Source organism: Calonectris borealis, chromosome 3, assembly GCF_964195595.1.
Source record: "Calonectris borealis chromosome 3, bCalBor7.hap1.2, whole genome shotgun sequence".
Classification (NCBI taxonomy): Eukaryota; Metazoa; Chordata; class Aves; order Procellariiformes; family Procellariidae; genus Calonectris; species Calonectris borealis.
Genome location: NC_134314.1, coordinates 102,321,726 through 102,343,887, shown reverse-complemented (window position 1 = coordinate 102,343,887; position 22,162 = coordinate 102,321,726). Strand labels below are relative to the sequence as shown.

The 22,162-nt window shown below is 41.8% G+C and overlaps 1 protein-coding gene across 20 annotated transcripts in view; it reads right to left on the bottom strand.

Moving 5' to 3' along the window:
- TRERF1 (transcriptional regulating factor 1) overlaps positions 1–22,162 on the bottom strand; it is a 101,064-nt gene that overhangs the window by 7,450 nt on the left and 71,452 nt on the right. For 14 of the 20 annotated variants that reach the window (XM_075146959.1, XM_075146967.1, XM_075146971.1 and 11 more), the window contains 11 exons: positions 21,282–21,379; positions 11,535–13,170; positions 10,873–10,922; positions 9,974–10,124; positions 8,784–9,032; positions 7,607–7,681; positions 4,968–5,337; positions 4,308–4,368; positions 3,420–3,559; positions 2,589–2,692; positions 1,313–1,388 (listed from right to left, as the gene is read on the bottom strand). In XM_075146959.1, the coding sequence (XP_075003060.1) occupies positions 1,313–1,388; positions 2,589–2,692; positions 3,420–3,559; positions 4,308–4,368; positions 4,968–5,337; positions 7,607–7,681; positions 8,784–9,032; positions 9,974–10,124; positions 10,873–10,922; positions 11,535–12,905 (2,647 nt within the window). In that variant the 5' untranslated portion in view covers positions 12,906–13,170; positions 21,282–21,379. The remainder of the gene's footprint in view (positions 1–1,312; positions 1,389–2,588; positions 2,693–3,419; positions 3,560–4,307; positions 4,369–4,967; positions 5,338–7,606; positions 7,682–8,783; positions 9,033–9,973; positions 10,125–10,872; positions 10,923–11,534; positions 13,171–21,281; positions 21,380–22,162) is intronic. The other 6 variants (XM_075146974.1, XM_075146978.1, XM_075146976.1 and 3 more) reach the window with 6 other exon arrangements.

Genomic DNA, 22,162 nt, shown 5'->3' with positions numbered 1-22,162 from the left:
GCCACACAGGCAGAAATTTCTTATCTGCTCTGCTAATTAGATCGCTCGCTGAGGATGAGGCTGCTGCGATATCTCCTCATCTTCCTTCTCTCATCCCCTGGACTGTCTCATACACATGATTTGATGTCATCTCTTCAGACGAGAGACCCTGGTCAAAGTTCCTGGCTGACATCCTCCTCCTCCATTCACCCCCATGTTCACCCTTTGGACTGCAAGAGAGCTGTTATCAAAGGCACTACGCATCCCCCCCAGCCAAGACTGAAAACCTGATCTTCACATTTATTCACTCATTATCAGCTGCCATCAAACATGTTTCTGTTCTTGTTCTCAGGCCAAGGGGTTAAAGAGTTGCTTTACAAAAGAGTCCTTGTTACTTGGGAATCTTTCCAGTGAGCTGCTACAGCCAGGAAGTAGCTTGCTTCTATACTTAGGTGGCACAATGACTGTAACTGGAAATGAGCATATGACCCTGGACATTGTGACTGACTGACCGACCACCAGAAGATTCTTGGCGTGCTTCCTATTGAGCCTAAACTGGAGACAAATTCTTACATCTCTTATGTAAAACCCTATTCTGTGTGTCCAAGCAGTTGTTAGTTGCTACGAAGCATTAAGTAATAACACGGATGGCTGCAGAGAGACATCTGCCACCTATGCTTAGGTGACATAACTTAAGTCCAATGGCTTAACACCACCTTGTGCATTTCACAGGGCACTTCCGCTTCATCACCAAAATGCGGTTCTTGCTGTGTTTGTTAAAGAAGTCACCATCCCAGACCTGTTTTTTTTTGGCTAGATCCAAGCAAAGAGAGGCTCTGTATTCAGTACTAAGACACTAGTGAGAATTACAGCACTGCCTCTTTGGAAGGATGTTCATGATTATCATATTCATTTATCATGCATCATCACCTCAGAAAAGGAAGGCATGACGGCAGACATTTACATACCAGAAAATGAAGACCTTACTGCTAGTAAATTATATTCTACGAATAGCAGCAATTTTAAAAGATCAACAAATTAAAATTTAGTTTAAAAGAGGAAAAAAATTACTCAAGGCAGTTTTAAATCTGTAGAACCCTACACAGCAACATGGATGCAAAGTTTCTGTACGCCGTCAGTCAGGTGAAAAACTGCCAAACTTGTAGCAAAAGGCTCCGGAAGTACTACTCGGCACTGTCCACATCACCTCTCCATTAGAGGCTGCCATCCCTGCAGCAGACAGCAGAGTGTGCAGCGTGATCCCGTGCTCCAGCATGGGATGCCAGCCTTGGACTCTATAACCAGCAGATACAGAGATCGCAAGGAAACCTACCAGCGTAGTGGTAATTTGCCAAAGGATGACACTTCAATCTCACTGGCTTTCTCAACAGCAGCTTCTCAAGAGCAACCTAATTGAAAAGGCAGGGAAAAACAGAATTAGCAAATGCAGTCAGCTGCTGCATACAACTGCATTTAGAAGACTATTTGGTACAAGGATATGAATTAATTTTCTTTTTTCTTTTCCTGTCATGCGAAATCACATCAAATTACTCCAAGGCCCATTAACACTGTACCTCACAGAAGAGCATCTAATGCACACCTGTCCTGCCTTAATTAGCACAAATGTGGCTATTACTTAGCAACTTCCAGCTCTTCTCTCCCTTCTACTTGCCACATACAAATACATTTATAGTATTTGATTTGATAGTGTTAATTAACACTAATATTTTATGGTTGGTTTGATAGCATTAATATTTATAGCGTGAAGTCTTTTAGAATATCTGTTTAGGTCAACATCTATCAGGAATGACAGCAAGTATAGTTAATCCTCCTTTGGATCAGGGAGACACATGATTTGTGGATTTTTCCCGTGACAATGCAGACCCCCCTGTATAGCAAATTTCACGACCTGAAAATAAGTCCAGTCACCTGTCTCAGACCCCTCAGACACAGCTAACAGAGCCTAAGGAAACTGGGACGCACGCTAAAAACCATCGTATTAGACAATCCTGTGAAATGCATTCCAGCCCTGTGTTCTGTTGCATTTTGTTTTAAATTGGCTTTCCAGGAACTGGTGCAGGGCCTTGTCTTTCCCTAACACTGGGCAAAATGGATGTTTTGCCCTAGTTAATAACATTCCCATCACTAAACTAATGCAAATATTTGAAATGCATTATTTGTATGAGAACTGTGTGCAATCACCTCGCAGTTCGGAACGAGTAAGTAGATGTGATTGCTGCTACAAAAGAAGGGTTTTTGTAAGGGCTAGAAGAGGACTAAGCTCTCTGTGACCAAATATAAAGCTTGTGAAATATCAGGGCTGGAGCAAGCACTGGGAGACATTCAAAGCCCCAAGGCTATAAACTAAGTAATCTTATCTATATGAAATATACAGTAAGCCTTCAGAGAGGCACTGCTTTGAAATTTAAATTTATTAAAGAATGAAAGGGAAAAGTCATTCCCCAAAAATGTTACAGGATGTTTAAAGCATCACTGCTAATCAATCAGAAATCTCTTTTTTATATAACCATATCTAAATCCATTTAATAAAGCATGCTAATTTGTCTGCAGAAGAGGATCATATCTCCCCTTTCAGCTTCTTATCTTACCATAATATCTCCTTTCGCCTCAAAAAGAGAGTGCAAAGCGTATTCTGAGTTAGTTCCTCCACCAGGTAACACACTGGAACAGCTCATATTTAAAAGGTCTTCCACTGTCAGAAACAAGTCAACATTTTACTGCTAATACAGTAGCCTGTCAGTCAAACATCCAGAGCCAAGGATTCTGTAATGCCACTCAAAGACAATGTAGTTCAGGGCAACAGCTTTCATACTCTCTCTCCCCAGCACCTCATCTCCTGGTTTTAGGATCACTCACTGAGAGGGGATGGGATGGGATCTGCAGAGTGCATCCTTGGGATGGGACAGGCTACTGCAGAGCCAGAGGCAGAGATCTGGCTGTGAAGCAGTGGCTTACACAGGCCAGTGATGTTGCTGTGCCAAGAAGGCTCCAGCCAGGGCAGAGAAACAGAAACGAATCGTGCTGGAAGCAGGAACAAACTCTGCTCAGGACTGGTAGAAGCCACTGAGCCCATCACATTTCCTCCAGTTATGGTCACAGGAAAGGCCCAGGAGCCGTCAGCTGCCTCTTGTCTGTGATTGCTGCCCTTACCAGGCAGTTCAGTACCCAAAAAAACACTTGCCAGCAATGATCTTTCCCCCTTGGCTACCAGGAAACAGTTAATCCAGACTTCACTTTAAGTGCCACTATATAATGTTGTTACTCTGAGTCTGTAATATGCAATTCTGGTCTCTTGCTCTGCATTCTCAGTAATTAATACTCTCAAACGTTTTGTACAGTATACACAGGAGAAATCAATGTGAATTTCTTCAACAGGCACAGAGTGACGTACGAAATTCTAAAATGGCGAATCATTGTACCTCTTTGTTGGAAGACTTTGTTTTCCAGTTCTGGCCATGGTTTCCAAACCAAAGTAGCCTTGTGCACATCTTTCTCCATTAGCAATCTGTCCTGCAGCTCAGGAATATCAGCCTGGAACCTGGACCCAATATTGATTCGTCTATAAAGATGAATAAATAAGTATTCAACTACACAACATGCAGAAAAAACACAAGTCGCATTAGTGTTCACCGTTTCCAACAATACTTTTACTACACTGGAGTGGCAGGAAATTGCTTTACGCAATGCTTTACTCTCAGTGGGATAAGTACTTAGAGAGAACTGATCTCTTGGGGGAACCCAAAATTTCAATGCACAATTTAAACTATACTGAGACATCATACCTTACAGACAACCCAAGAAAGCCTATCCTACATACATGCTGATTAGCAAAGAGGCTAGATGCCGGAAACAATAACTTCCTGTTCCATTGAGAACGGCACTCTTCAGCGGAGAGGAGAAAGAGACATTACTGCTGAGGGACGATCCTATTTGCAGATTGCCCTGGGGAACCTACCAGGTAACACCTCTCCAAAGCTCCACAGTTAATATATATAAAAGCAAGAGTACTGGATCAGCATATGTTCTCCTCACGGCCCCCTTCCCAGCCATCACTAACACTTTTTTCATCTGCAGTGGCTCCCAGCAAGCCTCTCCTAGCGTTTTTGGGCCATGACATCTACATCTCCCACAGCCACTTTGCTCCCAATGGCCTCAGCCACCATCCAGAGCAACCTTAAACACATCCAGCCCAACATGATTTCAGGCAGCTGAACACTACCTGCCCAGTTCAAAACACTTCACGCCACATGTTCTAGGCTGGAGCTAGTCTATAAAAGCAGTGACAAAAACAATATTGTTTTTCTTACGGCTCAACAGTCTGTTCTCCAGGCCCAGGCGTCACTGGAATGACACTTCCATCAATACTATCTGAAACAGAGATTGGAGTTTGAGTTTAAAAGGGTATTTTGGTAACAACTGTATCGCTGCTGATGCTCCTCCTCCCGGGCTGCATTGCCACCTCCCTATTAACATTAACATTACTCCAGTCTATTAAGGAAAAATTACCCTTTATCAATATTTAGAGAGAAGCAGTCTAAATTGTTATAGGTAACAAAAATGTCCTAACTTGCAGAGGTTTCTACTGCCCTCATCATGTGATTAGACACCTTCTCTTGTTAAGCGCTGAACAACAAATACTTAAAATGAACCCCATGTCTCAAACCAGGTCTTTTCCCTCCACTTCAGAAGGCCCAGATGTAACGAGAGGCGTGGTGGTCCTTTCTTGAGACAGACCACATTGAAAGATCACACCTTTATTCACTGGTTAGGCTCCTCTATTCACTTCATGCTTTAACACCACCTCTACAAAATCCAAGGCAAAAACCCTGATAAAGATGGACTTTTCCTGTGAAGTAGCAGAACCAGCCATGCACGTGAGCACACATAAAAATCATCAATGTGGTAACACCAGAAGAGAGGACAGTGGTATTTACCACGTACTGCCACTCTGTAAATGTAATACTTACTAGACCGACACAGGAGCACCCGTGGAGTAGGTGTCAGTGGAGTAAGTGGCAGCTGAGTAAGTGAGGTGCTATGAGATGATGTGATAACACTGCTGAAGAGACCAGACCCTTGCCGAACTGGACTAAGCATTGGTGGCGGAGTGTAGGGGGGCAGCTCATGCGTCCGGTCTAGCAGATGGTCTCCGAGGACACGAGGCGAGCGAAGCTGACTCTGGTATAGGGTGGCACCGGAGTGGGACATGCTGAAGTTGAAGGAAGGAGGAGGTATGAAGAGAGGTTCGGGTCTGTGCCGATACTTCTTCTTGTCCTGCAATGGCTTGAAGTTTTCTTCCAATTTTACAGCACTTTGATGAGGTTTTTTGCTAATTTCCTAAATGAAAACAATGCTGAACTTCAGTATTTAGACATGCTTAAATGTGGTTTGCACACAATCCCCTACAGCTTAGGGCAACAGCCACAGAAAAACCATTACCACCAGGCAGTTAATCAGGTACCACAATAATAAGCCTGGTCAGTACAGTATCTGGTGCTACACAGAAACCTCAGGGGAGTGAGAAGAACCAGGACAAATTACCCTCACGTCCCTCAGCAAGCCCTCTGGGTCAAGGTAGGGCTGAGCCACAGGCACAGACACGGAGAGGCTGCTGCCAGCTTTTTAAGGTGCAGGGAATGGCTCTCCCAGGCCATGAGTCTCCCACACCCATCTTCAGCTCCACCCGAACACCATGGGCACTTCTATTTGCACTGAACACACACAGGCTGTTGGGAGTTACTTCATTACCCAGTCACAGTTTATTAGAAACTTTATATGAGATGTTTTCCAACGCATTTATTTTGTTTGACTAGGAAGGACAAATGAGCTCAGTGAAATTACTGCAATACTCAGCAGCAGGAAAGGAAGAAAAATGTAATAAATTCAAATTCTTTGCCTCTTATCACTACATTCCCATCAGCTTGAGTACAGTCCAGCTGCAACAAATCTTGAACTTAACTCTCTCCTGTTTCCTTGGAGGAAAAAGGGTAGTAGATGACCATTTGGGAAATTCACACACTGTAACATGCCTAGAATTCTAGAAATGTTAAAAATCATTTAACAATAAATCCTTAGAAGCAGAAGGCACAGAATTTGTGCAAACTTGGAATCTGGATTTCTGGTGGGGTGGGGGTGGGGAGGTGGGAAGAAACAGGTTCTCAGGTTGTGCTTTAAGAACACACAGAAGCTGGTAGATGAACACAGTATTAAATATACTGCTTTCAGGTGTTCAGATTGTAGAACTTAAGGATAAACTTGGAAAGCAGAAGAAAATTTTTGACAGATAGGGTTACTCCAGAATGTCTGCATCATCTGGTAAGTTCTACTACTACATAAAGTAAATTACTACAATGTATGTTTAGACAACATACATCTTTACACCATGGGTGGTTCTTGAGAATCACATTCACCCAATAAAAATCATGTTAAAGGAGCATTAGCACTGTCACCCTTTATCCCTTATGTTAATATGTTCCAGCTTGTGGAAATGTTTTTGATTACCGAGGTCCTGTCCTCTCTGTTAGATCATGGCTGTATCCTCTCCAACAGCTGTTGACAATTTTTCTCTCCAAAAAAATTAAGTTTTGGAAGAGTTTTCCTTTTGCAGGAAAAAAGAGCAGCTTTACAGAGAATTTTGTGTATAATGGACATTCAGAACAGTGAAAGGGTGAGGGTGACCTATAACCACAGACACAGTCCATCACGATGGTGAACATTTAGTGTTCAAAAAGGAGAAAGAGGAAAAAACCCTAAACTCAAGGAAAAAACCAAACAAATCAAAACCTAAAAAAACCCCAGAAGGCCAGATCCAAGTCTTTGATTAAGGGCTCATTTTGTTCTGCTCTTTAAATGCCAAAGAGCTGGTGCTCCTTTCTCACTAATGTAAAGCAAACTAACCAACGAAGACAGCATCTTACAAGTCCTATACACCTCCATCTCCTACGCTGCTTCACCTACAGTATACCTTAGCGTCAGTGTGGTTATGCCAACACTACTTTCAAAAAAGATCACATCGAATATTAAAGGAGATCGTGATGTCCATGGGCTCTCAACGCAGATTCACCCCAATACTTTTCTGAAGCTCCAGGAACGGATTCCCATTATCCAAGACTGAATGCATCCTTGTGGGCCCTGCTGCCGCACCTTGATAGATCCACCCAGGGTAGATCTTGATGGACCTCACTTGACTGGTAGCTTCAGCTCACCGTCCTGTAGCCTTGCTGAATATTTAGTTTCCTTCTGCTGTTTGATTTTACTGATTCCATGAGCTTTGTGGGAGCTTTTCTGGACAGCTCAGAGCACAGTATAAATAAATGCAACACAGCTCCAGTTCTTTGCTGTTAAAAAAAAAGTCTCCAATGGCGCAATCTCTTTACAGAAGAAGAGGGAACTGTACATCTTTTGATCTTTGAACGTTTCCAATGCTACTGATTATATAAAGGATAGGATCCAGAGAGAAAACTGCACGAGTTTAGTTTGCTTGGGCAGTAACAAAGACTGCAAGCATAATTTTGAGTGAATGTATGCGCATTTAGTCAAGCACTGGCAGATTTAATCACAGTCACTTTACATACGTTGCAGAAACACACAAGCCCAAGCCACCTACTCTGATGTCTCTAGAGAAGATCTCCCACTCAGAGCTCACGGATTCAGAAAAGACTGTCCCTTTTCTCTCCAGAAACTAGAAATAGAAAAGAAAAATTGTACTGCTGAGTTACAAACTAAGTATTGTGAGATGCTGGCTTCCACAGTAAAGTGGAAGTTTATGCGTAAAACCTCTGTCTGAAAGGACGAGAGTAAAACATTTTATATATATTTAGAATTAGTGTGTATATCTGAGTGAAGGGTCAGGAGGGGGGTGATAAATACACAAATATTATAAGGAGTCACCCACGATGGTATATGCTGTCCCCTCGTTTAGCCAACAGCCTCATGAAGAGAAGGAAAAAAATCACAAGAGTATTTCTCTGCATTATACAGATAATACCATACAGTACTTATACTCTCCGGTAGTCTCTTATCACGGCGTAGTCTGCAAGCACGAATTTGAAGGAATGAGCAGCATCTATTCCTACACTGGAACGCAAAATAAATACTGCTTGCTCCAGGACTCTTTCAGGAAAACAATAAAGAGCATTCTCACATCTCATTCAAGTACTCATCAATTCCTCGTGCTGCCTGACAATTTCAGTTTTATGAGCAAAATGAAAGCACTAAGCATAGCTATTTTTCCTATATCAGAATTCCCAGTGATTAACCCTTAGATCTGATGCATGCAGAGAGAAAGGGAAAAATGACTTCATCGCAAAACTCTGAGTCGGCAAGTTTCATATTGGCTTAGAGCACACACTGTAAGCACTGCGCAGTGCCCTCCTATTTTTGGCTGAAATGAGAAGCACGTATATCTGACTTTAAAAAACAGGAAGAAATAAAACTGCTGAATTTAAGCAATAACATAAAAACAAAGCAGCCTGAAAAGGAAAAAACAAAAACAGTAAAAAGATACTAAATCCCTTTGTTCTAGTGGGATAAAAGAACATCACATTCCAATTCCAAATGATTTATTTTCAACTGAGGTCTTGATTCCCCAGCAAAGGGAAAATTAATATTTTCAAATGATTGAGGAAGAAATGCTGTGATGCTACAGGCCTTTTTTGTTTATTAGGCATCATTAAGATTCCGGAAAATATTCTAAAATATGGACGTTTTAGAAAGTAGCAGCACTATAAGCAAAGGGATCTAATAAGCACAGCACAGTTAGTGGCAAGAAATGCAGCACTCACAGAGGATGAGCAGGGGTTGGCCACTTTTGGACTGCACGGTGGAGAGTAAGTCATCTTCACGAGAACAGGCATCTCATCATCTGACACAGAGTTGGCAGGCTTGTCTTTGACTGTGGCAGTGCTGGCAGAGGGCTGCGTGCTGGGCTCGGGCGACAGAAGCTTTACAGGGACAGACACTGGCATGACGATGGGTGCGAGACTATCCACCTCTTTAGGCAGCGGCTGCTGTGGTGGTTTCTCTCCTTCATCCTGTACAGACAATTAAAGGCTTTCAGCCCGAGTGAGGGAGGGCTACTTCTGGATCGATACACTACGCAACGTACGCACCGTGGCTGAAAAGAAGTGGCCAGGGTTACAAAACACACAACAGTGTTGCTTCTTGGACTCTTTATTTGCCTTGAACGAAATTGGCAGATTACTTATAACTCCTGCATAGGATTCAGCCTCGGTGATAAATAACCACATTAAGCATCTTTACAAGATAACTCGCAGGAGGGGAGATAAACACGTGCTCTTTTTATCACTATATAGACAGAATTCTCCATCACCCACCTAAAAACAAAGACACAGATGGTGTAACTCTGGTAGCTCTTTGCCTTCCTGTGGTATTCCCCATTAGGACAGAATTTCTAAAATATCAGGACAGAGAAAGACTAACTGACAGGGCAAGTTATTTTTATGCAGAACAATTCAAACCCACATTTTTGGTTTGGTATTTGTTGATACCTATAGAACTAAAACATTTGGGAAGAAAGCTGTCAAAGATTCAACAATCCTGCTCCTTCAATTAAAGCCTGGGAAGGCTTCCAATAAACATCCCTTAGTCATCCAAGTAGTCCAAATGAAAATAAGGAAGGCCTGATGTTCCTGATATTTCTAATATAATAAACAAACATGAGGGGAAAAAAATTAAGACGCTCCTGACACGACTTTGTAGGGTGTTTTTGTAACATGCAGAGAAACAGAGAGGGACAAATGCTGTTCTGTCCTCCACCACTGCCTCTGACTTTAAAGCAAGACTTCTGGCCCACAAACTAGCAGAATTATGTGCATTTCTACTTACACAGGGTAAGACACAACAAAACAGCGCTGAGAAGAACAAGTTTTGACAGCAAAGCAAAGCATGGCAAAGCAAGCAAACATTAACACAGAAAGGAGAGTGTCTTTACAGAAGTAAAACGAACTGCTACCTGTTTGAAGTTAGGAGATGCTCTTACTCCTCCGTGTGACCTCATGTGACCATTTAGAGCAGGCAAACTCTTAAACTCCTTCAAGCATATTGAACACATTAGCTTGTTCTTCGCATCAGCTCTCTCAGGAAGTGTTTCTCTGTTCTGGCCACTATTTTTATTTTCATTTTTTTAGCATGGAACAGAAGAAGAGACATTAGTTTGGCATGTTCCCTTTGTTGCAAAGGAAGCTTTTTAGTCAAGGAAGTCAATAAAATTTTATAGCTAGATGGTTATGAAACCACAAGTAAGCACGGGGTGAGTGCTGTGGAATACGTGGGAAATAACCTCGATCAGCTGCTCCCAAGATGGGGAGAAGGAAAGTTTTGAGTAGGACACGCTCATCAAAACGTGGTCCTTGGTATGGAAAAGTCTGAGAACCCACAAGATCTATTATGACACACCTACATTCCCCCACTCATGACAGCAGTTAACAAGGACTTGGACACAATGCCTCTACTTATGGTAGACAACCGTGCTGGAGGACACCTCAGCCCTTCAGAGGTGAGACCTTAAGAAAAACAGAAGATCCCTGCTGCTAAAGATACAAATCCAAACCACACATCGTCCCTTCTCTTACAAATGCAACACAGAGCAAACTGCTCCCCCCTGCTTTTGGTTCTTTTTTTTTTTTCCTTTCTTTCTTTTTTTGAAAGACAAACCATTTATTTGATTTTATTGTTGCAGGGGAGGGTGGAAATCACACAAACTTAAATTCACAAAGCACAAAACTAAAGACGTTTCTAGAAGAGCAACAACTCTTACCTACCCAGAGTGCACTCCCCTCCCTCTAAACACAGCACTCCCTTGTATTTCTCATATTTAAATTAAAAAGACAAAAAAAAATCTTATAAAAATACCTTTGTTCTGGGGACAGCGGCTGTAGTCTGCCATCTGACAGTTGCACCTGCTATCAAAAGAGGAGAGGGGGAAAGAGGGGAAAAAAGAGAAAAGAATTTTTCAGGAAATATTAATGCATAGATGAAGGCCCTCACAGCATTATGTTTGCATTTTGCATATGATTTTACTAATATTAAAAGCCTCTGAGTTGAGAGCCTTACATGTCTCTCCAAATCAATGTCTCTGTGAGCATGGCTAGTACAAGTTTTCTTACACTCGCTTGCTGTTTGAAGCCTTTGCTCTGACCCAGAAGTGTTACTTTTGGAAACGGGGAGTTGACTAACTCTTCCTGAACAATCGAACCCTCAGGTGTTGAAAAATTAGCAAGAGCTCTGTGTTGTAATTGGGTCCCTCCTCCCCCAAAACCAAGGCACAACTTCTCAAAGCCTCTCGCGAGGGAAGCAGCAGCGCCGCAGCAGCAGTAGCTCTGTGCTGCTGCCAGCCTAGCCTGAAGCCAACCTAGCGGTGCAGACAGAAGTCTGTTAGTGCAGTTCCCCAAAACATCCCAGCGATGCCTGCCGCTCACATCCTAATCTTCCGGCTCTCCTGCAACTGTTTTGTTTCCACACCTTGCTACTCTTCTGCAAAACAAGTTTGGAGCACGGATCCAAATATTACCTACCTGAGGCCACGCGGTGCTGGGGGAGTCTTGCTGAGAGCTTTTGTTGTTCAGATGAACTCCCGAGGGTGGCAAAAGAGTTCGATGAGGGACAGTATTACCTACAGAATTAATCTCCTGCCGTGCGGGATCCTCTGTGGTCTCTGGTGGAGTGAGGCCAACGTGGGAGTTCAGAGATGGCGCTCTGCTCTCACTCGGGTATTGCTTCTGCTGATCTTGCTGCTGCTGCAGTAAACTCTGCGGGTACAAGTGCCTGTACTGTTCATGAGGATCTTGGTAGCAATATTGAGGCACTGCTCCCAACTGGATAAGCTGCACAGGATGACTTGGATCCTGAGAGTACTGGTGTGGTTCATGCATAGTCTTTGGATCGGGTTCCCTGTGATATGGAGAAAGCGGCAATTGCATCTGTTGCTGCTGTTGCTGTAACTGCTGCATAACAGGTTGCGTTTGGTAATACTGAGCTATTTGCATTGGACACTGCCGCTGCTGCTGCTGCTGCCGAGTTGGCTGTTGCTGCTGGATCTCCTGTATTGAGAGCCGCTGATGTCCGTGCTGTGGCTGAGCGTAGTATTGAGTCTGCTGCAAGTGCTGCATCTGTTGCGGTAAGAGCTGCTGGGACTGCATTTGTGGAACATGCGCCTGTCCTTGCTGAAACGCAGAATGCATCTGCATTTGTGATAAATGCTGCTGGTAGTCGTAGTACAACTGTTGGTGCTGCATGACTTGCATTTGTTGCTTTTGCTGTGTGCTTGCAAAATTCTGGTGTGTTTGCTGTGGCAGTGGTTGATATCTTTGTACACTGGAAGTTACAGGCTGTTGCTCAACTGCTGGCTTCTGGGACAGCAGCTGCCTGAGCGCACTGTCACCGGAATTATCTGCCATCGAAGACTCAGTGTGCAAAACCTGAGCCATGTTGTTGACTTGAATTCTCAGATTTTGGTTAGCAAATACTTGTGTAAAGGAGTCCAATTTATGCAGGACTCCACTGGTAATTTTTTGTGATCGATTTTCACTGGGTTGAGAGTAAGAATATTGGTATCCATCGTGGGACTCCCCTTGCCCGAGGGGGCTCCACATTGCGCTTTGATTATTCAAATTGTTCCTCACTGGGACATGGTTTCCTGAGCCAGAATGTGTCCAACTGGTTTGTCTAGATGTATCCATTGACCCAAGACTTTTTGAACCTACAGGCAAAGCTATACTGTCTCTTGAATCTTGGGGAAACTGGGGGGAGAGGGGGGATGCCTGGGGAGCATCCATAACAGATGTCCCATAGCTATGATTTAGAGATGGAAGGGAGTTCATTTGGTAGTACAAGTTCTCATTGCTGTTGGCAGTATGGTTAGTTTTATACAATTGCTGGTCCCCCATTTTTGGTCACTTCTGTTCCAAACTTACAGGCACACGAACCATTGAAATCTCTATGAACCCTGAGATAGCTGAGTGAGGGGACGGGAGGGGAGGGGAAAAGAAGCTAGAATTACTTATAATTCAGCATGTCCATGTGCATCACAAGGACTAAGATTTCCTCCAGTCTGTCAGTAATCCCAATCTGACTTGACGTTGCTTCACATCTTCAATAAATGGACCACAGCACAAATCCTACACAGATCAATAGGTTCAGTGTGCCAGGCACCTGCAGAGTAAGAGAAAGACAAGGTAAGTGCTGGCTCTCTGCATAAACTGTTATTGTTATTGCCTCAAAGGAAACTGTAAAATCTCCTAGTTTGAAATACATGATCAGATGCAAAATTGTAGCAGCTGGGCTATTCCAGAGCCGTTAGATTACTTCATTTCATCCCATTATCCTGCCTCTTCTCTAGTGCTCTGATAAAATCATTCTGCCAAACTAATAAAGGCTTATTCTTGAAAACTGTTTTTTCCCCTAAAGTATATGAACATTCAAGCAGTTTTAGCGGGCCACATACTGCTCTCTCATGACTAGTTTTAGCCAGACAGTTGACTATCAAGCCAAGTCACCTTCCTAGTGTTACAGCCTTCTTGCCAGAAGCAACACGCCCATTTTATAACACAAAAATCAAGTACTGCGGACACCACGGGTGCCTCCACAAAGGCGTGAAAAGGCAGGTAAAAGAAAACCATGGCTTTGAACAAAGCTGACCGTACTCAGATGTCAGCATCTAAAAGGACATACAGAAAAGTTAATTGCAATCTGGGATTTGCGCAGAGCCTTCCACAGCTTCTCACAACTTTCCAGGGTATCTACAGGAGGTGTCCACTGGTGGTATGAAAATAGAGCATCACTGAAGAATAAGATGCAACACTAATGCTCATTGCTGTGACAATAAAAAAAAAAAATCATGAGCATAGTTACCGAACTGCATCTGTGCACGTAGATTTGTTTGCTACATCTATGTGGAATCTGATTAATGCTAAGACCAAATCAGTCCATGGAAATCTTTTCTGATCACTCATCTTACATCGGGAGTGCTGAACTCCAACTTCTGTTCTACTCTCTCACCCTTCCCTTCTTCGCTTTGCATTATTTTAACAGGACTAATTTATACCGAATGCAACTTTTTATCATTTTTATTGTATAAACTGTAATTCAAAGTAACACTTTACAGATGTCTGTACTGTTTTCGATGAATAAAACAAAGGCACATTACAGGGTTGTTTTACTATTCCACAGTATGAAGCAATCACTGCATCTACAATCACACACATGCATAGAGGTACAATATGCCTATGCACACATAAACACGTTTTAACATAAAAGTTGATTCTGAACTTTAACAAGAGCACAAAAATATTAGACCACAATCCTAACTCTGCCTCCTTCACATCTGCCTTTCTAAATGTAATGCTTTCCACCAAAGACTCCTAAGTATTGATGTCCTTACCTTTTTAAACTTAGGAGAATCCTTGATCTAGATGGATAAATGTGAAGTCACTGATGGAGAAAATTTTAACCATTGCCAGATGCATGTTAGTGAGGTCTGTGCTAGCAACAGCAAATAAGGGTAATACATAGCTGCAGGCAGAAAAAAACCTTTTCCGTTCTAGCATAATGTATGACAGAAAACCATAGCTCCCAATGAAGAGGGCTTTCAGTTTTTGTGTAAACCATCTGCAACCATTAGCATGTAACATTTTCACGTGACAAATAATGGCTGAGAATAATTGCAAGTTTATTTCCCCTTTCCAGAAATATACATTGCTTCATAGTTTCTCTGAACACACTCTCTTCCAGATTTTTATAGATGCACAATTAAAAAAAAGATAGGAGTCAACAATGAATGGTCAAGGCTGCCAACGCGATTTTTCAGCCACAACCCATCTTCAAAGACTTCCTATTAAAAATTATGAAGGGAAACTAAACAAAGCCTCCACAAAACATTCAAAGGGCATAAAAATAAACACTGTGTGATATTTCACACTGAAAGGCCATCAACTTTTACAGGAAGAGAGGGATCCTGCACAGGAATATGCATCTCCTCTTATGCCTGCCAAGTTAAGAAAGCTCAGCTGAGATCTCTGAACACATCTTCCCATGAAAACAGGGCACTATTGGATCTGTCGATACACCTCTTGTATAGGAGGTATGTCCCATTTCACCTATTAACAGTGTTGTAATGTACACCACGTTCCTTGATTTTGGCCCTTCTTTTTAAAGTTTGAAGTGACAAGTATTAGTCAAAGGACAAGAAATAATAGTGATTCAAACCAGTGAATGAGAATAAAAGACCATAAGAATTTCAGGAGTAAGGACAGTAAGAGCACTTATTCTTAAGGCAGCAAACAGCATGATTTCAGTATAAAAATGAATCAAGTGGCCAGCCAGGCCCCTGACCCCCTACTTTTCCAACAGGCAGGAGCACCACGGTGGCAGATGCTACCGCCTCTGTACCAGCAGCTACAGCTAGTTTTGTGATCACCAGAGAAAAAACATCAGCCCTTGGGCACGCACCAAATTCCACTTACTGCACCCTTTCACCTGGGGGTTACCTGTCACAGTTCTCAGGGTACTGGAAAACAGTCAGGAAGGTTTTATATCTGATGCATTAGCACAAACCCCTCTCTTCCCCTCTCGGGGGGGGTGGGGGTGGTGTTGGGGAGCTCATAGAAATTTCCTCTCCAGCAGCTCCAGCATCCTCAACTCACCTCCAGTTTGGGAGGTGGGACATATTGTTGTCTGTTAGGTAGATTACAGAGTTATCATCACAGTTACACAGAAACATTTGTAAAAATGTGAAAAAAATTCTAATGGAATATTGTATTAAAATACCAATCAAGTCACAAAAGGACTGGAAAGTTCAGTCACCACGAGAATCACATTTGAAAAACTTTGCATTGTTTTCAAACACCCTCCCCCCCCCCACCCCCCCCAAAAAAAAAAAAAAAAGAAAAAAGATAAAAGAAAGATTAAAACATTCCTTTCACAAAAGCATCACTGATCTGGAGGGAGAAAAGTGCAAATGTTTAAAAAGCATTGTTATTCTACCTTCAGGTAATACAGAAAAAAAAACAGATAGGCACACTGATAAAAGCATAATCAGTAATAAACCAGTCCCTTAGATAGCAGATTTTTTTTTTAGCACTTGAACAGGCTTAAATTCAAGGGCTTGATGCTGTATACACTGAGCATTTGCCATCAGCTTTAACAAAATGCATTTCTTGTCGGATTAAAGTCTAACAGAGTATTTCAGTGCTGTACACATCATCATTAAGGCTTTAGGGGCACCAAAGTTAGTCTCTGGCCAACTGAGAAGCCATTGGCGGTGTACTGAATGATTTCTATTTCTTTCAATGATAGGAAGAAAAGGGTGCTTTTTCTCCTTTTGTTTAGCACTCCTGCCTAAGCATCCATCACTGCAATTTATTACAACAACTCCTCTAGCTACTAAATGGTTAACTCAAACAACTAAAAGCAGCAGGAGTTTTAAAGCAACAATGGTTCTGCAGTTCTGTGTTTCTTCTCTCCGCAAGTCATTTATGCTACTTAACCTATTACATTTCTGACATTACAGATATATCCCAATTACACAATCATTACAAAGAAACATGAAAACAAATACAAAAGGATAGAAACAATTCTGTAGATTGCCTAGAAAGAGAAATACCCTACTTAAGTTTATGGATGGAATCTGGACTCAAACTAATGGGAGTTCAATTGATTTCAACAGAGACAAGGTTTCGCTCCAACTCTTTCATCATTCCAGTGTGGTCCCCTGCAACTTGCACAGCTCCATTCTCCAGGCTGAAAGCCAGGGACATGCAAAGCTGGCTGAAATGCCTTTGTACACTCCAACTGTCTCCCTCTTAGAACACAAGCAACTGTAAGGCAATACAAGTAGTAGTCTCTCCTGGAAGCATGCCATAACTTAATCCTGGTAAACATGAAATGAAAGAATATTCCAATGTTATCAGTCGTCAGTAAAGGTGATCTGATTTTCCTCCTTCACAAACTGTATCACTGGACAGTCAGAAGAACTTAGAGAAGACGACAGGCAGTGAAATATCAAGGAGATGGTAGTTACAACATAAAAAAAACCCACTCCCAGCTCCATCACACACCACAGAAGCTGAAACCTGCAGAATTTTTCAACTCTAGTAAACAACAGATCAAGCCACAGTCACACAATCCAACTGCCCAAATCCACACAAATTTCAGAGCAAGACATCCACTCCAAATAAGTCAGTGCATGAAAGCTGGCCTGCAAAACCAGGACTGAATACCAGCCAGTGCCAGTTTCCGAACTGAGTTAATGGAGAGGGATGACAAAAGACTGTAGGAGAGCAGATGCTGAAGGAAGCAGACTCATTAAAAGGCCATAAAGTTATAGCACTGATCTAAGCCATCTCAGTAGGCTGCATGGCTGTGTATCAAAAGGGAATTGGATCCTATGGTTTGTCCAATTTATTTCAAGTTTTTCAGCTGTCACTTAAAGCAAAAATCTGCATACTTTTATAGATTAATTACTAGTTAGCCTGAAAAAAAGAAGTCTGCATAAGATGGCAGATGCAAAAAAGACCTCCATATTCAACCAGCTTCTGCAGGACAGAGCACCTGCAGCTACTCTCAAGCAACAGTATCAGCGGATGCTCATTTGCTGGGGCACCATCCCTCCTCACGTCCCTCCCTCCAGGACGGTAACGTTAGTTAAAGCAACTTTAACCACCACTCTTAGCAGCCTAAACTGTTTTTTATAACACTTAACTCAAGGCATTGTTGCTTATAGAAATGTGCCATTGCTGTGTGTTCTCCCAACACTGCGGACATGCTTTAATCGTGCCTTACCGCTCTTCAGTCGCACAAGCTGAGACAGGACTTTCTCAAGTGGCTGTCTTTTTGCTATTAGAATATAAGCTTCATTTTTAACTGCAGGTAAGATGAAATCCAAAAACAGAAGTCCTCTGTTCCCTTCCTTCCTTTCAATTTTCCCCCTCCGCCCCCCCACTTAGCTTCAATAGAAGCAAAGCAAAACAGGATTTATCTTATTCAATTTTTAGCCTTTTTATGAGAATGTTTTTATTGGACTCTTTTGTTATTCAGAACTGTGAGAGCTTCTGCTAAGCTATTCCTAAATCAAGACAGCCATCATTCACATCATCTTGCTTTCTGATTTCCTTTAGGACAGACACAGGAATATACAGCAGTTCCTTCCCTCCGTTCTGCTAACACTGATGCTACCAGCAGTCCCTGCCACGCGGGCTGACCATAACCCAGCCTTTAAGCAATAGCACAGACAGACATGATTTTCAGCTGGGCACTACCAATGTACAACCAGCACCAAGAACCCACCAAGAAGAGCGGCTTTAAAAACCAAGGGCACGCTACCTAAGAACGGACGCACCTGCATTACTCAAACCCAGCTCTCAGGAGCGAAGCTGGCACTACCCCTACATCTTCAGATGTGATGACTGCGGTAACGCTGGATGGCTGAGAAGCACAGAATTGGGAGAGGAAGAGTGGCGTATTTCAGAGACCCCTGTGCTATTGCAGGCTGTTTAGATAACAGGTTTGCTTCCGTAACTCTTCGTTTAGCCACAGTTCAAGCCCCAGCTCCATTTTTTTTTGGCACAGGAAATAAGCACGTGAAAAAAGCAGCACAGTACTGAAACAGAATGAATAATTTCTAACGCCAAGCAAGGTGGTTGGGTGAACTAGCAAAGAGAAAAGGGGAAAGAGAGGTGAGAAAATAACTCAAAGATCTACTTTTTTTTTTAAATATCTATAGAAACCCTGAAGACATCTGATATAGCAATAAAGAGAGGCAGAGACTGAAAACAAGGGCCAAAAGGTATCAGGTTCGTGGCTATTTTGGTTAGAACAAACACCGAAATAACAATATGGATTTCAAGAACCAACGGTAATTTTCTATAGCTATCTCAAGGACAAATGCTTATAGGGCTGAAAACTTTTTCATCCCAATCCCAGATACAACTGCTCGTATGTTTTCTACTGCACTTCAATTTTGGCTTTCTTTGAATGGCGGAGATCTCAAATCCACATCCATATCTAAATACAAACCCCAAGGTTGGCGTTGGTAGGCAAAAACACCACCAACAAAATACCACTTCAGTATATGAGAACATAAGCAAATAAAATAATTGCAAAAGTGAAAAGAGGATTGAAAGGAAGCAAAATATTTAGTACACTGATTTTATAGAGAGCATAGTAAGAAAGCTCTTAAAATGGAAGGGGAAAAACAGATTAGCTGCTTTTTAATATTAATGCTGGTAATTCTTCAACAGTTGCACAAATCCTTCAAAAATTATCATTCCCTTTGCAGCTGAGCTCCTTCTGCAGTACAGTTTGAAAGGCTGCTGAGTCTCATGTGGCTGCTCATTTAAGCTGTTCCCATTTCCACTCTTAAGAGAGACTAGAATGTCCTAATTCATTTTAATAAAGAACATATTGGACTTGGGGGAGGGGAGAGCAACAACAGCATTGGGAGGGGAACCGAGCAATTTCTCTACTTCAATGAAGTTTAAAAAAAAGGCAACAAAAAAACCCAACAGCAAAACCAAGAGTTGATCATCTCAGAAAAGTCTCTAGAAAAGGGGGAGGAGAAAGGAAGACAAACAAGCAGAAACATTTTCCTCTCCTTTTGATCTAAGTTATAAGTAGAAAACGCATTCTGAGGCACTGGTAATTTAATGAAAACTTTTTTTCCCCAAAACTAACAGAATTCTGGTTATTCAAGAAGAGAAGGCTGATTTCTAAATAAAGCCATTAACTCAATTTAGTTTAAGGGAGATACAGTTCCATGAGTCCCGAAGAAACGAAGAAGATTGCCTCAACAAATCTGATTATCTTTGCTGTCAGAGAATTGGCATTACGGTTTCGAGGTACTTTGAAGGGTTCGGAGAACTGCGACTGAAACAGGCATCACATTACTTCATAAAAATGGCAAATATAAAATGATGTGTTCTCCTTACAATACTAATTAAAAATAAAAATAAAATACAAACCTTGACTAAGGCCAGAAGGGCACTAGAATTGCATATTCCATGACTAAGCGACTAAAAAATGCACAGAAGACAGCATTAATTAAAGGGGTTGATCACCTGTGATAAACACGATTTTTTTAATATTCACCAATACATTACTGCATATTTGATCAAGGCTGAAGCTGTCTATAAAACTTGATTTGAAATCTCTTCAGCCAATCTGGGTTTACTGACTGCTTAGATGAAATAAATTGTAGTACCTTCTGCTGAGTCCTACATCAAGGGCAATAATCTCAAATGCTTCCTGGAAAATAAACGTGTCCTATTATCAAAACTGCCCTCAATTTCATATTTTAGTTTATTTCTATTACTGAACCGAGTGACTTGTTTTTCCCCAGCAAGATCCTAATTCTGCAGACATGACAAGACCCTGGCATGAAGATCTTAGGACAGACAGGTTAGATCTTGCCCACTTATCGTATGTGGCTACATTACAACCTCTGGTCACTGCTGTTGATTTGGGGGAGGAGGGGAAATTTTTATGCCTTTCCACTCAAACATCAATCCATTGGCTATTGTTGGGACCACAGCCATGATAAGCATACAATTTTAGTATAAGGTGAGCATCCTTATAATGCACTTAAACAGTTTCTTCCTGACCTCTACAGTGTTTACACTCTGAAGCTTGTAATGTGATCGCCTTTTTCCGTAACTCTAAATGCTGTGAAACAGTCAGAGAACATATGCTAGGATTTGCAAAAACAGGCAAGAAGGAAACATCCTGAGACAGATAAACAATTTAAAAAAAAAAAACAGGCAGAAGTAGTAGTATGTGGAAAATAGCATATGGCTAAGCTTTCAGTAGGGAGGGAACAGCTATTTTGAGCCCAGTGTCTCCCCCAAAAGAGACAGTTTTCAGAAATGCAGCTGCAGGACTCTCTGAAAAGTCAATCCCTATAAAACACATCATGTTGGTAGCTAGCAATGGAGCCAAGTAAAATCCAATGGCTATGCAGAACTGACCACTGTGGCTGCTTCTTTTTATTTTAATTTAAGGTAATGTCCATTTTGCTTGTATGAGACTATATAGCCAAGATAGTCCTTTAAGAAAGATTTAAATGTGTGGGGATCTCCTGTGTCATACATACTGTGGTACATAAAGTAACATTTTACAGGACACAAAGCCAACACACAACTAGTAATGTTTGAGAAGTCACATAAAGCCACAGAGACTCAGAAGCCCAAATTTTGGAAAACAGTCAAAAAGCATTGAGCCTCATTAAACAAGCCAGCCTCATAGAAAGCGGACATATGATACTGCAACATTACCTGATTTTTGAGGATTTGTGAGACTCCTGTATCTTGCTGTGCTGTCTTTGCCATAACATTTCATGCTGCTTTCATTCTGTGATCTCAGAATGATGTATCTAAACATAAAGCAAAAGAATGGAAATTAGTTTTTCCCCCCACGTGATTATCTTATAAAATATTACCAGCTTGCCCCAAACCATGAGCAGACCTGCAAGAATGAGCTTCCTATTGTAACACAACCAAATACTAACTTCTATTCAATATAGTATCTGTTCTTCAAGTCACTATTACAGAGGACATCTATCAGCACTATAACTCCCTTAAAGAACAACCACGAACCTCTTTCCTGTACCAGTAGTGAGAGACTGCTTCATTATCAAATCTCTAGGATTGATACATCCACAGTCCTTCAAATTACAGACTGAAATACAAGTAAATTCATCTTTTCTTCTTACTCAGCTTGGTGCCTACTGCAAAATGAGGAATGGGTTATGTTGATGAAATAAATAAAACAAGACTGTGCCACTACTGCAGAGACCGTAAAGATTTCACGGCATCTTACGCTGCTTTGACAGAACCCAAAGACAGGCTGAATGCTCTCACAGAGAGGAGATTTGCTGGCCCAGAGCTTGCAACCTACATGACGAGCATCACACAAACAAGAGAAGGCACAGCAATCAGGAAGGGAGGGATTAATGAAAGTCAAAGGTGCGGGAGATACAATCAAGTTGTCACCCAGTGCAGAAGAGATATCTAGACAAGGCATCTTAAATTATTTAAATGAAAACAACACATTTGTTTTTGTAGGTGCTGCTGCCACGACGGCTTTTAGGGAAGGCCCTGAACACCCAAGGGTTTTAAGAAAGCTGGCTGACATCGTTGCGAGGCTGCTCTCCATA